The following is a 16,025-nucleotide window of genomic DNA, read 5'->3' on the forward strand; positions in this document are numbered from 1 at the left end:
TGATTTTATTGGACTTCAAATAGTGGGGCATATAGCCCCAAATAGATACTTTACCATCACATTACTCCGAATCCGTACAGTAAAAATGTCTGAAAATCACAGAAACTGTACAAGAGTAAGCGCTCTTCTAGGATATGGTAGTGTGATTGGATAACAATTTGATTTCGTGATTTTATTGGACTTCAAATAGTGCAACATATAGCCCCAAATAGACATTTTACCATCACATTAATCCAAATCCCTACAGTAAAAATGGTTCCTCTATGTCTAAGACAAATAAGAGAAATAAATTAAAATGAGCCTGGTTTTCAGGTGTTAAAAATTACATATAGTTAGAAAAAAATAAAATATTCCTGGAGCTGAAGGGGTTAACAGTATATGAATTAAACTGTGGTGGATGTGTAGGGGTTAAAAGTGGATGAATTAAAGTGTTGTGGATCTAAAGGGGTTAACAGTGGATGAATTAGATTGTAGTGGATGTGAAGAGGTTAACAGTGGGGGAATTGAACAGTTGTGGATCTGAGGGGTTAACAGTGGGTGAATGGACCTGAAGGGGTTAACAGTTGACATTCTTTAGTTAGTCTCACATGTAGGTGTCACCCTATGATCTTCCTGGCACATTCTGGAGCCTGGAACTAACTAGTCCTGGCTATTACCGTAAAAGATGGTATATAGGAGCACTGCAATTCCTAGTGCTGATAGTGTGACTCCATTTCAGTGAAGTGCTGATAGCGTGACTGCAGTACCTAACTGTGCACCCACACTGTTAGATATCAACGTGACTAAATGAACACAGTATAAAATCTGCAGCAGATCCTGTGCGTGTGAATACACCATATATTAAGCAGTATAGTATCTGTAACAGATTCTAAGGGCATCACGGGTGGCTCTTTGTGGTCCAATAAGCTGTAGGATATTTTCAAATCACTCAATCTACTTTCTTCCCTCAACGAAAATGGCCGCCTGTGGTCAGCGCCGCTCGTTGTGGATACGATGAAACCACGCCCACGTGCGCCCTGATAGGTTCAGTTACCAAGCGCCTTTTACTGCGCATGCGTTCACACTGAGCTTAAAATTTGAAAATTTCTGGGAGAGCGGAAGTAACGGCGCCTGTCGGTGTATCGGTAGAGGTAAGCCTGGGCGGCAGCTGTCTCGCTGAGGTGACGTCGGCGTGCTGTCCGTGCGAGGGAGACATCCCTGCTGTTCACTGTGTTTGCTGCTATTGGGTACAACCACAGTGTCACATATATATATATATATATATATATATATATATATATATATATATATATATATATATATATATGTCCGGCGCAGTCCATATGCAGCGCCTCTACCGGGGAGGCGGTGCACTACATGTATGGCGCCGTTTGTTTAGGGGCGCACAGTGCTTGTACCTATGTAATGAGTGTTATCTGTGTATGTGGTGGTACTACATTACACTAGTGTCACCACATGCTCTTCTATATGGGTAGCGTGTCCCTGTGGTGGACTGCCATGCTGTTCTATATGGGTAGCATGTCACTGTAGTGGACTGCCATGCTGTTCTATATGGGTAGCATGTCACTGTAGTGCACTGCCATGCTGTGCTATATGGGTAGCGTGTCCCTGTAGTGGTCTGCCGTGCTGTGCTATATGGGTAGTGTGTCACTGTAGTGGACTGCCATGCTGTGCTATATGGGTAGCGTGCCACTGTAGTGGGCTGTCATGCTGTGCTATATGGGTAGTGTGTCACTGTGGTGGACTGCCATGCTGTGCTATATGGGTAGTGTGTCACTGTGGTGGACTGCCATGCTGTGCTATATGGGTAGTGTGCCACTGTAGTGCACTGCCATGCTGCGCTATATGGGTAGCGTGCCACTGTAGTGCACTGCCATGCTGTGCTATATGGGTAGCGTGTCACTGTAGTGGACTGTCATGCTGCGCTATATGGGTAGCGTGTCACTGTAGTGGTCTGTCATGCTGCGCTATATGGGTAGCGTGTCACTGTAGTGGACTGTCATGCTGTGCTATATGGGTAGCGTGTCACTGTAGTGGTCTGCCATGCTGTGCTATATGGGTAGTGTGCCACTGTAGTGCACTGCCATGCTGCGCTATATGGGTAGTGTGCCACTGTAGTGGACTGTCATGCTGCGCTATATGGGTAGCGTGTCACTGTAGTGGACTGTCATGCTGTGCTTTATGGGTAGTGTGTCACTGTAGTGGACTGTCTTGGTGCGCTATATGGGTAGCGTGTCACTGTAGTGGTCTGCCATGCTGTGCTATATGGGTAGTGTGTCACTGTGGTGGACTGCCATGCTGTGCTATATGCGTAGTGTGCCACTGTAGTGGACTGCCATGCTGTGCTATATGCGTAGCGTGTCACTGTAGTGGACTGTCATGCTGCGCTATATGGGTAGCGTGTCACTGTAGTGGACTGTCATGCTGCGCTATATGGGTAGCGTGTCACTGTAGTGGACTGTCATGCTGCGCTATATGGGTAGCGTGTCACTGTAGTGGACTGCCATGCTGTTCTATATGGGTAGCATGTCACTGTAGTGGACTGTCATGCTGTGCTATATGGGTAGTGTGCCACTGTAGTGGTCTGCCATGCTGTGCTATATGGGTAGCGTGTCCCTGTAGTGGACTGCCATTCTGTGCTATATGGGTAGCGTGCCACTGTAGTGGACTGTCATGCTGCGCTATATGGGTAGCGTGTCACTGTAGTGGGCTGTCATGCTGCGCTATATGGGTAGCGTGTCACTGTAGTGGACTGTCATGCTGTGCTTTATGGGTAGGGTGTCACTGTAGTGGACTGTCATGCTGTGGAGGGGGCCTGCCTGCCCCCAGGTGCAGGGATTTCCCTGCCCTCTATGACGGGGCTCCATTAGAATCAATGAAGCCATGTCATAGAGGGGCAGGACTTTCCTCCCACTGGGACAGACTGGCCCACCTCCACCTGTAGTGGTCTGTCATGCTGCGCTATATGGGTAGCGTGTCACTGTAGTGGACTGTCATGCTGTGCTATATGGGTAGCGTGTCACTGTAGTGGTCTGCCATGCTGTGCTATATGGGTAGTGTGCCACTGTAGTGCACTGCCATGCTGCGCTATATGGGTAGTGTGCCACTGTAGTGGACTGTCATGCTGCGCTATATGGGTAGCGTGTCACTGTAGTGGACTGTCATGCTGTGCTTTATGGGTAGTGTGTCACTGTAGTGGACTGTCTTGGTGCGCTATATGGGTAGCGTGTCACTGTAGTGGTCTGCCATGCTGTGCTATATGGGTAGTGTGTCACTGTGGTGGACTGCCATGCTGTGCTATATGCGTAGTGTGCCACTGTAGTGGACTGCCATGCTGTGCTATATGCGTAGCGTGTCACTGTAGTGGACTGTCATGCTGCGCTATATGGGTAGCGTGTCACTGTAGTGGACTGTCATGCTGCGCTATATGGGTAGCGTGTCACTGTAGTGGACTGTCATGCTGCGCTATATGGGTAGCGTGTCACTGTAGTGGACTGCCATGCTGTTCTATATGGGTAGCATGTCACTGTAGTGGACTGTCATGCTGTGCTATATGGGTAGTGTGCCACTGTAGTGGTCTGCCATGCTGTGCTATATGGGTAGCGTGTCCCTGTAGTGGACTGCCATTCTGTGCTATATGGGTAGCGTGCCACTGTAGTGGACTGTCATGCTGCGCTATATGGGTAGCGTGTCACTGTAGTGGGCTGTCATGCTGCGCTATATGGGTAGCGTGTCACTGTAGTGGACTGTCATGCTGTGCTTTATGGGTAGGGTGTCACTGTAGTGGACTGTCATGCTGTGGAGGGGGCCTGCCTGCCCCCAGGTGCAGGGATTTCCCTGCCCTCTATGACGGGGCTCCATTAGAATCAATGAAGCCATGTCATAGAGGGGCAGGACTTTCCTCCCACTGGGACAGACTGGCCCACCTCCAGTGCTTCAGCCCCGGCCCGCTACCCGTGGACAGAATGGCGTCGTACACGGGAACCGGGCCGCGGTTCAAAAACGGACCGCGGCACCGGCTTTCCTGTGACTGCGCCGTTCTATCCATGGGTCATATTAAAGAGGATGTACCATCAGGTACTCTAAGAATAAGGCCCCGTTCACACTGAGCGAGCATGCAGGCTGCTCGCTGTAGTACGAGCGACATGTGGTCTGGCATCATCCAACCAAATCAATGTAATGCTGACATATTGGTGTACCTGTAATGGAGACTGGAGAGCGGCTACTGTATGGTACATTACCCCACACTATATTCTTAGTAGTAGGACTGGTATGCTGTTCCCTCAACGCCAAAACTGGGATACCAAAAAGTATAGGCCATAAGGTTATGGTGTAGAGCAAGAAGGCGATGGCTGATAGAATAGAGGTCTGTCATCTTTAGGCATGAGTCCACCTTTTGTCTTGGACACAATGCTAGCTGGAGATTGGTTGGCAGACTACATGTGCAATGCTATGATGATGGAGCATCAGCGGTCCTAGTCATGGGATTAACGATGCATTTTTCATTGCAGCCTTCATGGCCTAGACTTGTCTCCCATCGAGCACATCTGCTACATTATTCGTTGGCAATTGCAGACGATCTTGAGGATTTGCATGTCCAAGTGCATTCAGCGTGACAAAATGTTCCTCAGATAACTTCGCTGATATCATGCCAAGGCATGTAATTGTGTGTTTTTCTGTGCGTGTTGCTTATACTCAAGGCAATATTTTTTTGGATAACTTTGTTTAGATTTTCTGTCATTTGCATATACTCATGTCTGTTGATCCTGTGATTTCCATAGGCCCTATTCCACCAACAGATCTGACAACAGATTATCTACCAAAGATTTGAAGCCAACCCCAGGAACGGACTATAAACAGAGAACAGGTCATAAAGGAAAGCCTGGATTTCTCCTTTTTTCAAATCCACTCCTGGGTTTGGCTTCAAATCTTTGGCAGATAATCGTCAGATCTGTTGGTGGAATAGGGCTTTAATGCACACGTCTGTCAGTTTTTACTGATCCGAAAGTGCTTCAGGAAATCTTAAGCATTTCCTGAAAGTGAAAAGGGAAAAATAATAAAAAGCTATACTCACAAAAGCTACTCACTGCACACTTTCAGCTTTCCTTCCTGCTGTGCGAGCTGCACTGAGGAGTAGAGAAGCAGCCTCCTGGGTCTGGAGTGCCCATCTGGGATCCTGGCCAGTTTCAGAATGCACAAAAATATTTCTAGATTGGATACCCTTCAGTTGGGGAAAAAAAGCTGAAGGGTGTCCATGCCTAATAAAAGCCTATGGGTCTGGAAATGTATCCAGAATTTCTTGTGACAGGCGCATGTGGCTAATTTCCATGACTTTCTTCTTGATGTCACCGTTACAGTGTTGTGAAATGTAGTTAAAGGGAACCAATCATGCGGAAAATCCATCTTAAGATAAGGAAACGTGCTGGCACATCACCCAGCACGTTTCCCAAACATCCCCCTGTAACCTCCGTGCCCCCCTCCATCAGTCAGTAATCTTACTTTGAAGAGGTAGTGACGGTGGGCGGATTTAGTCATGGTGGGCAGAATCAGTCACAGGTCCTAGGCGCCTGTAATGGCTGTAATCACGCCCAGAGGGGCGTGATTGAGAGATCTGCCTTCCATCCACGTGACCCGTCAGCTTGCGTTTGACGGCGGCGTCGCGCGCTGACGTCATCCGCACGCAGCGCCGATGTCTTCCAGAGTCCACGCATGCGCAGTACGTCGGCGTCGTCTCCCGCGGTACTGCGCATGCGCGGACTCCGCACGCAGCGCCGACGTCTTCCGGAGTCCGCGCATGCGCAGTACCGCAGGAGACGACGCCGACGTACTGCGCATGCGTGGACTCTGGAAGACATCAGCGCTGCGTGCGGATGACGTCAGCGCGCGACGCCGCCGTCAAACGCAAGCTGCCGGGTCACGTGGATGGAAGGCAGATCTCTCAATCACGCCCCACAGACGCCCAGGACCTGTGACTGATTCTGCCCACCATGACTAAATCCGCCCACCGTCACTACTTGCCGGAAATTTACATACAACACGGGACCTCTTCAAAGTAAGATAACTGACTGATGGAGGGGGGCACGGAGGTTACAGGGGGATGTTTGGGAAACGTGCTGGGTGATGTGCCAGCACGTTTCCTTATCTTAAGATGGATTTTCCACGTGATTGGTTCCCTTTAAGAATAGACTAAGCAGGGAATGCTAACTCATTTATGTTTGATGGTAAAAGCTAGATGATCTGATGGGAGTCCTCACAGCACACTTTTCTGTTATCCTTTTCTGTAGAATAAATGCAACATCTACACTATGGATGTTACAGCCAGTTCGTCCACCTCCGTTCTGCAATCTGTGAAGGAGCGAATGCGAGAAAAACTTAATGGGTCCTTGAAGGCTCTAAAGCTGCAAACGTCGCTTGCTGCAAAAATCAAAACAAAAACGTTAAGTAAGTATAAAACGCATTGTATTATGTAATATTTGTAGAAGTGGAAAATAAATACAGTGTTACCTTGGTTTAGGAGTATCTTGGATTAAGAGCGTTTTGCAAGAAGAGCTTGCAGTTTTTCAAAATTGTAACTTGGTTTAAGAGCATTGCTTTGGTTTAAGTGCTCCCTGTACTGGGTGGGAGGGCGAGTGGGGGAGGGGCATGGCCTGCATAGTGGGGTCTACAGCACTGTACTCTGACCCAGGAAGTCTCCCTCACCTTCCTAATCATAGCAGATCCACTTCAGGCTGGGGCTTGCATCAGGGGACAGGACTGTGGAGCTAATCCTCTATGTGTCCACATATACCCGACTCATTTCTTCATGCTCCCTGCAGTCTGTCAACCCTGGAGTTTCCCCATCTTCTCCTCAATAATGTGCCTGCACTTACACTCAGCTATACACACTGCTGCTATAATGTGACTGCACTCACACTCAGCCATTTACACTGCTGTATAGAAAAGTTTCTGTCACTGTCCTGCACAGCTCTGTGATTCTCACTTCCTGATTGGTCCATGCTGAACACACCCCTTCCCCATTGCTGTCATGTGACCACACAGACCTCTGACTGCAGCTCTGCTTCTCTATTCTAGCCTGTTGTACTACGCTACTACATTATGGGGATCTGCAGTTCCATGCTGTATTTATAAACTGCTGCTGTGTTATCAGGTTTATGCACTGATAATACATTATACGCCACATGCAGATTGCTATTCTGTACAGTAACTGATACCTCATAGTCAGCTGTTTTTCATTTGATTCATCTGTTCTAAATGTTTTTCAGAATAAAAAAAATTATTTTGGGGTGTGGAACCAATTGTCTGCATATCAGTGTTTTCTTATAGGAAAATTTGCTGTAGTTTAAGAGTGGATTTCGATTACAAGCATGGTCCCAGAACGAATTTTGCTCGTAAGCCAAGGCACCACTGTGCTATGAGCCACCCAAGGGTTGTCACAAACACCCTAAATTTGTAGAAATGGCACCTTGAGTTGTACTGTTTAGTGTAACTTGTATTTAAAGAGGTATCCCAGGAAGAATGAACTCTTTCCCTTTCCACAGGATTGGGGAAAAGTAGACCTTTGCAGGTGTCCGACATTTGTACCCCCTGCCGATCTCCATACCGGACCGACAGCTTCTGTATTATGAATAGAGCAGATGGAAAGAGCCAAGTACAGCGCTCTTCCGGCGTGCTCTGCTCTTTCCATCACTCCATAGGAATGAATAGAGCAGCGGGTCACGTGCCGTACCCGTGGGTGGCTCCTATTCATAAGACAGAAGCTGGAGGCCCGATATGGAGGTTGGGGGGGGGGGGGTTACAGAGGTCCTGCGATCTCCTCCTCCTCCTCCTCCTCCTCCTATTTCCTCATATCCTGTGGGTAGAGAAAAGTTCATTTTTTTTCTGGCATACCTCTTTAAGGTGGTGTTTACACTTGTTCTCTGCCTTAATAATGGCATAAATGAACATTTGTATATGGCAATGTACATTCCAGTGTACCACGCACAGTAATTTCTCTCAAATCCTTCTAACTGGTATATTTCAAAACATGTACTGCAATTCTTTGTGACTCCAAAATGACAAGTTAGCAAAATAGATGAGCGAATGTACAGTAATAATGAAGCGAAGTGCTTTGTCATCTCTGCAATCCGCTCATCAGCCTGCTGCCTTCTAACTCACTGCCACTCCTCCCTGGGTGCTGGGAAAAGCTGGATCCAACCCTGGGAAACGTCTCTCTGCTGACTAGTAAAATAGTGTTCTTGCTCAGGCATTTAAACCATACCCACAGGGAGAATCTAAAAACCTGTTGAAATGGCAGTACAGTGGCTGTGTGTTAACACTGGGGTCCTCTGTTAAATTCTTAGCAAAATTAGTATGTTCTCCCTTGAGATCACACGACTCAACTCAAAGAGGAAGTACCACCGATAGAACAGCGCCGTCATAGGGAAGCCGGTGCCGCGGTCCGTTTTTCGAACCGCGGCCCGGTTCCCGTGTATGGCGCCAAGCTGAAGCACTGGAGGTCGGCCCGCCCCCAGTGGGAGGGAATTCCCTCCCCTCTATAACGCGGCTCCATTGATTCTAATAGATTGATTCTAAACGGACCTGACGGCACCGTTCTATCACTGTGTTAAATTCAAAAGTATGTACCTGGTGGTACATCCTCTTTAAGGAAATAGTAACCAGAATCTTTAGAGAGAAAAGAACAGCTGGATGTGGTAATCCTAGCTAAATTATAAATTCTGGCCACATAATGAGTAATACAAATAGAAATTGCAGGAGGGCTTTAAAAACAAAACAAAAACTAACCTAGTTAAAGCGACTCTGTACCCACAATCTGACACCCCCCGCCCCAAACCACTTGTACCTTTAGATAGCTGCTTTTAATCCAAGATCTGTTCTGGGGTCCGTTCGGCTGGTGTTGCAGGTCACCCCAGCTGGTGGCATTGCTTCTACCTGCTTTGGCGTTCTGTGAGGGTTCTGATTGATGTCACAAAGTTTTTACTACGGAGTCTCCAGAGGACCAAAATTCTATCCAACGCTTTTCCGCATAACCTTCTGCTGCCTTCAGGTTTTCTATATATCACCTTTATCTGTGTAGTTGTATTATCTCTGGTTTGAAGCCAGAATCCAAGAACCATAGTCGGCAAAATGATGTTGCCACAGGGAGGGCATATAGTCCATCATTGCTATTCTGCAGCTCTGGGCCAAGAACTATTACACTGTTTTGTTTGTGTTTTTTAGATAATTCGTCCATCCTGAAGGTTTCTCTAAAGCACAATAATAAAGCTTTAGCATGTGCCTTAACTGCTGAGAGAGAGAAGTCAAGACGACTAGAAAATGACAGAATGTTCCTGCAGAAGGAAGTGAAGATGCTCCATTTTCAGAATGCTCTTCTTCGTCAAAACCTATGTATTGTTGTAAGTCAAACACCAATACGTGAAATGCAGACCACAATCTGTGACTAGAGCTAAGCGAATTTACAGTGATAATGAAGCAAAGCGCTTTATCTCTGAAAGCCACTCGTCAGCCTGCTTTCATTTAACTAGCTGCCGCTCCTCCCTGGGTGCTGGGAAAAGCTGAATCCAGTCCTAGGAAACTGGGAGAAGTTTCCTAGGACTGGATCCAGCTTTTCCCAGCACTCGAGGAGCAGCACAGAGTGGCATACAGTTAAATGGTGGCCGGCTGATGAGCAGATCAGAGATAACAGAGTGCAGATTGAAAGAGTCGTCTGTTCCAAATTCTTAGTTTAGCCTCGCTGATGTATGGTGGTAGTACGGAAGGTTAAAACATGCACTGAGCTACGAAGAACAAACTATACATTTGTATAACCTGGCAGGTATAGTAAATTTAGTAATGGAGGGGAACATAGACTCAAAGGCAATAAAGGTGAAACCGAATAGTGTAGCCCCCAAGAGTGCTTCAGTTTGGGAAAAGGAATTGTGTAGGAAAAATGGGGAATGATTTACAGAAACCTATAAAAAGTTTCAAATAGTGGGGGACATTATCTAGTGCGAATATCTACATCGGTTATGTTTTAGAGTATTAGGAAGGAGGTGTTTAAGCAGCTTTTGGTCCGGGTGCAGCAGACAATAATTCACACCTCAGGTAGCACTTCTTGGGGAAATTTCCCACTATGGCGGGTAGCAACAGCAAAAAAGCTGAGACCTTTAACCTTTTCTTGGACACCAGGTTATTGATTGCTAGGAAATGTCACTTTCCCATGCCACCCACTTTAGTTGAATGGAAAGCCACAATCAATATATATGTTGCAGGGAAATGATAGAATCGGGTATTTGATCGAATCCCGGGAAATGATTAAATAAATGGCCCTGTCGGGAGGTCCAGTGCTGAAGGTCCTGGATGGGGAGCAGAGAGGCGGCGGCTTACATGCACATCGGTGAGCAGCACCGGAAGGCAGAAGGTCCTCCCTGGATCTCCTGGCAGGGCATATAGATCGGGAGTAGAGAGGAGGCTGACGGGCGAACGGATGGAGAGCAAAGCGGCGGCTTACAGGTACAGCGGTGTACGGCCCCGGAAAGCAAAAGGACCGCGCGGCAGGCAGAATGGCACACTTTGGACCTCCTAACTTTGGGGGGAGAAAAATTATTATGTTGTACTTGTTTTATATGTAAGATATATTTTTATATATATATATATATATATATATATATATATATATATATATATATATATATATATATATATATATATATATATATATATATATATTATATATATATTATATTAATAAAAAAAACATTCTGCTTGGGTATGCTCTTTTTAGCCACAATTTCTAATATTCATGCTTTTTGCTTTAAAAATACATGATTTTATATAATGTTTAAACTCTTTAAAAAAATAAATAAATTCTAGCACCCCCACAGATTCAGTATTTGGTTTTAACTGATGAATAGACATGTTCCCTTTTAAAAATATCCCAGGTTGCATGTAATGAATGCTACATCCACTGAACTCATAGTAATGCTATTACAATTGTGCTCTCATTACCTGCTGTCTTTGTTTTGCAGAACAAAATGCTGAAAGATATTGATGTATACATGAATATTAACTTGTCTTCAGCTATCGAAATCAGCAGCAATATGGAGGTATTTTCCTTAGTGTTTTCAGTGTTAAAAATGTAATGTTAATTTGATATTCACAAAAGCAATTTGAGGAAACAAAAAAGAAATAAAATGTGGAGGAGAGGATGAAAGAAGTTTCTTGATAGAAAAGACTTTCCATAAAAAGTGCATGGATTACAGCTTTATTTTGTTTCTATACCTGCCTAAAAGCCAGCTGATTATTGGCAGATAGGCCAATCTTCCGTAAGCTTCCCTATATTTAAAGGGGCAGCAATCAACTGAGGAACGGAAAATCAGCTGATCACAGATTTTGTTTGGGTATTTTAGTCATCTGTATTTAGCCGCACATCTTTACATGTAAACAGGAATGTGTGGTCAACAGGCTACATGATTCAATAGGCCTTAATGGGGTAGTCCGGCGGGGGGGGGGGGGCACGTATCGTCTCGGGCCCGCGTCAGACACTAGGAAGCCGCCGGGAACCCGATGCGGGACCTGCTGCTGGAACCGTGGAGGTGAGTGGACGTAGTTTCCCTTAGCCACCTCCTCCCCGGTGTCAGGAAAAAAATGCCGCCCCCCCCCCCTGCCGGAGTACCCCTTTAAAGGCTCTGCAAATGAGTGCCAGTCATGCCAACTGAAACTAGAAGGGCCATGTTAAAGGGCTCTAAGGTACGAGGCTCTTATGTTTAAGATTCAAATCTACTCCAATAAATAGGTGGTCGGTAACTTTCTTTCAGAATGGAGTGTGACTCTTAAGAGAAAAAAAACATGACTGAATTTTTCCAAAACCAATGCCACACCCATCCCAGCTCGATTCCAGTCACTTCAATAGAACAGAAATGCAGTACCACACACAAACTGAAGACACGTAGTACTGTTTTTGGAAGTATCTCTTTTATTTAATTTAATAAAATTCATGTTCCTCCTTAGCCCAAGATGAACACCCATGCAGCGTCCCATTACCCATATCCCAGCTACAAAAGTATAGAGTTAAATGGCTGAAGTGTGTGTGCAAAGTGTGTTTAAACTGTTTGGATAGCCTTACTAGCAACACTAAAGCTGCATACATTACCGATGCAACACTACAGAGCCTACAGTAATCAGAAGCTTATCCAAAGACACTTATTCAGTAAAAAGCAACTGATAAAGGGAACTGACAAATTCCTATCATCCATTTCAAGTGTTATAACCTTTAAGTCATTGAATGGATTTCTACACAGACTGTCGGTCAAGTTTATAGTGACACTGTCGCACCCTTTTTTTGCATTATGACTTTTAGCAGTTTTCATATCCTATTTTGAGATACATCATGGTGCTTGTTACAGTAAAAAGTGATCTTTTATCTGCGGATTGTGTGCCCCTCTGTGACGTCATTTATGCATAGGCCCGCCCCCTCAGCGGCCATTGGAAGGGCCAGCCTAAAGAGGCCCCACTAGGTTAGCCCACACCAATGGCCACGGGGCCTATAAGCAGATGACGTGGTTCGGGGCTATGGTGGCGATGTGTGGCGCTGCATTATAATGGGACCACCAGGTAGGTTAGTCCACCACTACAACTCTCTGGTCCCTGTGGATCCCTGTGGATATCACAGCTACTACTAATAGAAAGTTACTGCAGTTATCTGCAGCCAAATTGTAAAATCCCTATATCTTAGGAACGGTGTGGTATTGAAAAGAGTGTCCTCTTTAAACAATTTTTCTTACTAAATACAGTACTTTTTATTTTAGTTTATTTTTTCAAGTATTTACCCTTTCAGTCCCCAGATCGTTGTTCACTAAATGTAACCAGGAGTGAGCGTTTTAGCCAGCAGAGTGAATTGACTCAGGAGGAGGATCAAGGAGACAGGTAATGAACAAATTGGGTTTTTTTGTTAGCAATATGTGTGAAGTAATGTTTTATAGCAAGAAACGCAGAACATTTAATTCCTCACACACATTTTCAGTTGTAGTTGAGTTTTAATAACCCAAACTCTCTTACCTTTTCCAGTTTAAAATAGATACCACACATTTTTTTTTCTTCCCTGGCAAACCAGAGAACTATGGAAGGAAGGGGAGTTGTTTTGTTTTAGTTTTTTGTTTCATCCCTATGGATGTATGATATATTTCTATGGACATATATCCCTTAATTTTGTAGGCCTTTAATATATTACAGAAGCTTGAAATAATATATAAAGTTGTGTTTTTTTTTGTTCCCCCCTCCCCCTTCCTTCTATCCGATAGACTTACCGGGGTGGCTTTAAGGGTTCCTTCCAGCTCTGTAGAACATCAGAAACGTGTCAGTTATCAAACCAGTCTGGTGAACGAATTGAACCAACCTACCGATCCACTTTCCTTGAGTGCCCCTTTTGTCAAAGAAAACTCTGTCAAGCTGGATGAGACAGAAATTCATATCTTGAATGACTCTCCCAAAGGTAAAGAGGCTGCATAAGAACAGTAGCATTCATTTATGGCCTGAAGTACACCTTGTCCTTTTGTAAGAACTGCACAAAGGTGTTGAGGTGTGTGTGTTGGACTGAGGAGTCCCAAGTGTAAAAGTTGGTGGTCATGGTCTAAGCCTGTCACCACTATTACTTTGTTTTCAGTTAGAGGGAATCTGTAAGTTCTGTATGATGCCCAAAGCTGATGACTCTTTATCAAATTATATTTTTCCTCCAAGCTTCTCTCTTGAACAGTGTGCAGAAAGAAGGTTGGAAGCACTCCAAAGTATAAGGGAGGTAGATAGCCACAAATTAAATGTAAACCAGAAAAGAAAAATCTTTTAAAATTTTTATATCATAAATGTGTCATAAATGTTCAAAGGTCAAAAGACCTTTTAAATATATTTACTAGCCCCGGTTAAGAGCATCCGTGGACAATCGGGAGGCCATCATGAACACACACGCACTGGTCAGTGGGAATACTGCCCAAGACTTCAGGGCTGCACCAATTAACACAGGAGGGATCACTCACAAGCTGTATAGCAATGTGAGTTCTCACCATAGCAAGGATTGTCAATCCAGCAGGCCAGTCTGGTCAGCCAGGAAGGGTCCATGCAATACCTGTTGGGGCGCTGAGGGGAATGAATACAAACATACCATCCTATGTCAGACAGGAAAGGCTAGTGGATGTATAAATGAAAAACTGAGTGGATAAATAAAAAATGAAATAATGGAGATAATCGAATAAGAATATAAATAAGCAGCAACATTTCAAATGAAAAACAAAGTGATTAACAGAACAAAAATTAAACAATGTGGCGATGGCCCACCTGATAGGTGGCTGAAAGGGGAATAGCGATGGTGTCTACATGCTGGAGATCGCAATCCAATTGTTCTCTATCTGAAGGCTTGGGTTCGGATCTCAAAAAAATCTAAATTTAACACATTTTAAGTGAGTAATGTGAATGTGCTAAACAAAAGTATATACAAAGGGAGAAGCAAAACTCATGTAATTGAATCACAGTGGGGACCTCACTCGTAAGGAAAGACCTACGGTTTTAATTGCAATATTTAGGTAACACCTTTTATAATCCACATTGAGGCCATACAACTTCAAAGTTTTTAGACGAAAAATCCATTTAAGTTCCCTCCTTTTTAGAATGGCATGTCTGTCTCCACCACCTCGTGGTGGGGGAATATGATCCAAAAGTATGCATTTTAAGTCACATTCTGTATGGTTGGCCTCTTTGAAGTGTTTGGAAACTGGAAGATCATTACGACACTTGCGAATGGTGTAGTTGATGCAATCTTGTGCGCGCATTATAGGTCGTCTCACCTACATAAAGTAGGTTGCATGGGCACCACAGTAGATAAACAGTCCAATCGGAGCTACAGGTAAGAAAAAAAACTGATATCATGTGTCTTCCCAGTGGTAGGATGAGTAAATGTACAATCTTTTTAGATATATTTACAACTAACACAGCTATGGCACAGGTAACAACCAGTGACTTTGGGCTCCAAAATGGTAGAAGATAATGTTATATCACTTTTGTCCCGAGAGACAACTGATTTAACTTCTTGGTCTCTCAGACTTTTAGCCCTCTTGTAGGATGTAAAGGGTCTCTCCTGGAAATTGGAAATCTGTGCAAAGCTGTTTTTGACCACATTACCAGTGTTTATTAAGGATTCTGGAAATTGAAGGACTTGAGTGGTATGTTGAGACAAAGGAAATACGATAAGAACTAGACTCAGGGTGGTATTACATGGGCCGATGGGGGCCCGATAATACCTGTAAACGAGCAGCGATCTTCTAGATCGTCGCTCGTTTACTGGACCTATTACACGGCCCAATAATCGTTGAACAAGGCCTGCAGGGACATAGTTACCGATGTCCTTGCAGCCCTTGCTTTACTATATACATTACATATCCAAATTCCAGGGCTGCTGCTGCGGTCCGCTTCTCCCCGGGTCCTGCGTGCTCTAGCTTCAGAGTGGCCTGTCAGCTGACAGGCCGCTCAGCCAATCACAGGCCGGGGCCGACGTGGCCTGTGATTGGCCGGGCGGCTTGTCAGCTGACAGGCCACTCTGAAGCTAGAGTGCGCAGGACCAGGGGAGAAGACCGCAGCAGCAGCCCTGGAATGTGGATAGGTAATGTATATTGTCAGTCGCCGGCCGCACACCGCTATTACACGTAGCGGTGCATGGTCGGCTCCCGACGAAAATGGATCCAAACCTATATTACATTGGAGCAATAATCGATTCGGTCGATTATCGTTCCATGTAAAAGTATCCTTAGATTGGTGTTTACATAGTAATGATTGTGTTTGTCTGAGGGACCACTGAGCATTGTTGTTCAACCAATCTACCTCTGTCAATGAAATTCTGTGACATACGCTGAAGTGTAGATGGTACTAATGATTCTTCGCTGATATGTCTAGCTCGAAGGAGCTGACTCCTAGGGAGACTATTTTTCATTTTCGGAAAATGTCTATATTCAAAGCTAAGTAAAGTGTTTCTGTCTGTCGGTTTTACATGTAACTTAGAATGGATCTGT

At 45.0% G+C, this 16,025-nt stretch overlaps 1 protein-coding gene across 6 annotated transcripts in view; it reads left to right on the forward strand.

Annotated features, from left to right (window-relative positions):
* The first annotated feature begins 1,053 nt into the window (after positions 1–1,053).
* SGO2 (shugoshin 2) overlaps positions 1,054–16,025 on the forward strand; it is a 59,399-nt gene continuing 44,427 nt past the window's right edge. For 5 of the 6 annotated variants that reach the window (XR_011364558.1, XR_011364557.1, XM_069983496.1 and 2 more), the window contains exons 1-6: positions 1,054–1,130; positions 6,285–6,441; positions 9,217–9,392; positions 11,004–11,081; positions 12,812–12,900; positions 13,275–13,465. Coding sequence is in view for 4 of the 6 variants with exons in the window: in XM_069983496.1 (XP_069839597.1) it covers positions 6,306–6,441; positions 9,217–9,392; positions 11,004–11,081; positions 12,812–12,900; positions 13,275–13,465 (670 nt within the window). In the remaining 2 variants the exon portion in view is untranslated. Of the gene's footprint in view, positions 1,131–4,511; positions 4,657–6,284; positions 6,442–9,216; positions 9,393–11,003; positions 11,082–12,811; positions 12,901–13,274; positions 13,466–16,025 lie in introns of those variants that run through there. The other variant, XM_069983497.1, reaches the window with a different exon arrangement.

This window comes from Dendropsophus ebraccatus, chromosome 9, assembly GCF_027789765.1.
Source record: "Dendropsophus ebraccatus isolate aDenEbr1 chromosome 9, aDenEbr1.pat, whole genome shotgun sequence".
Taxonomy (NCBI): Eukaryota; Metazoa; Chordata; class Amphibia; order Anura; family Hylidae; genus Dendropsophus; species Dendropsophus ebraccatus.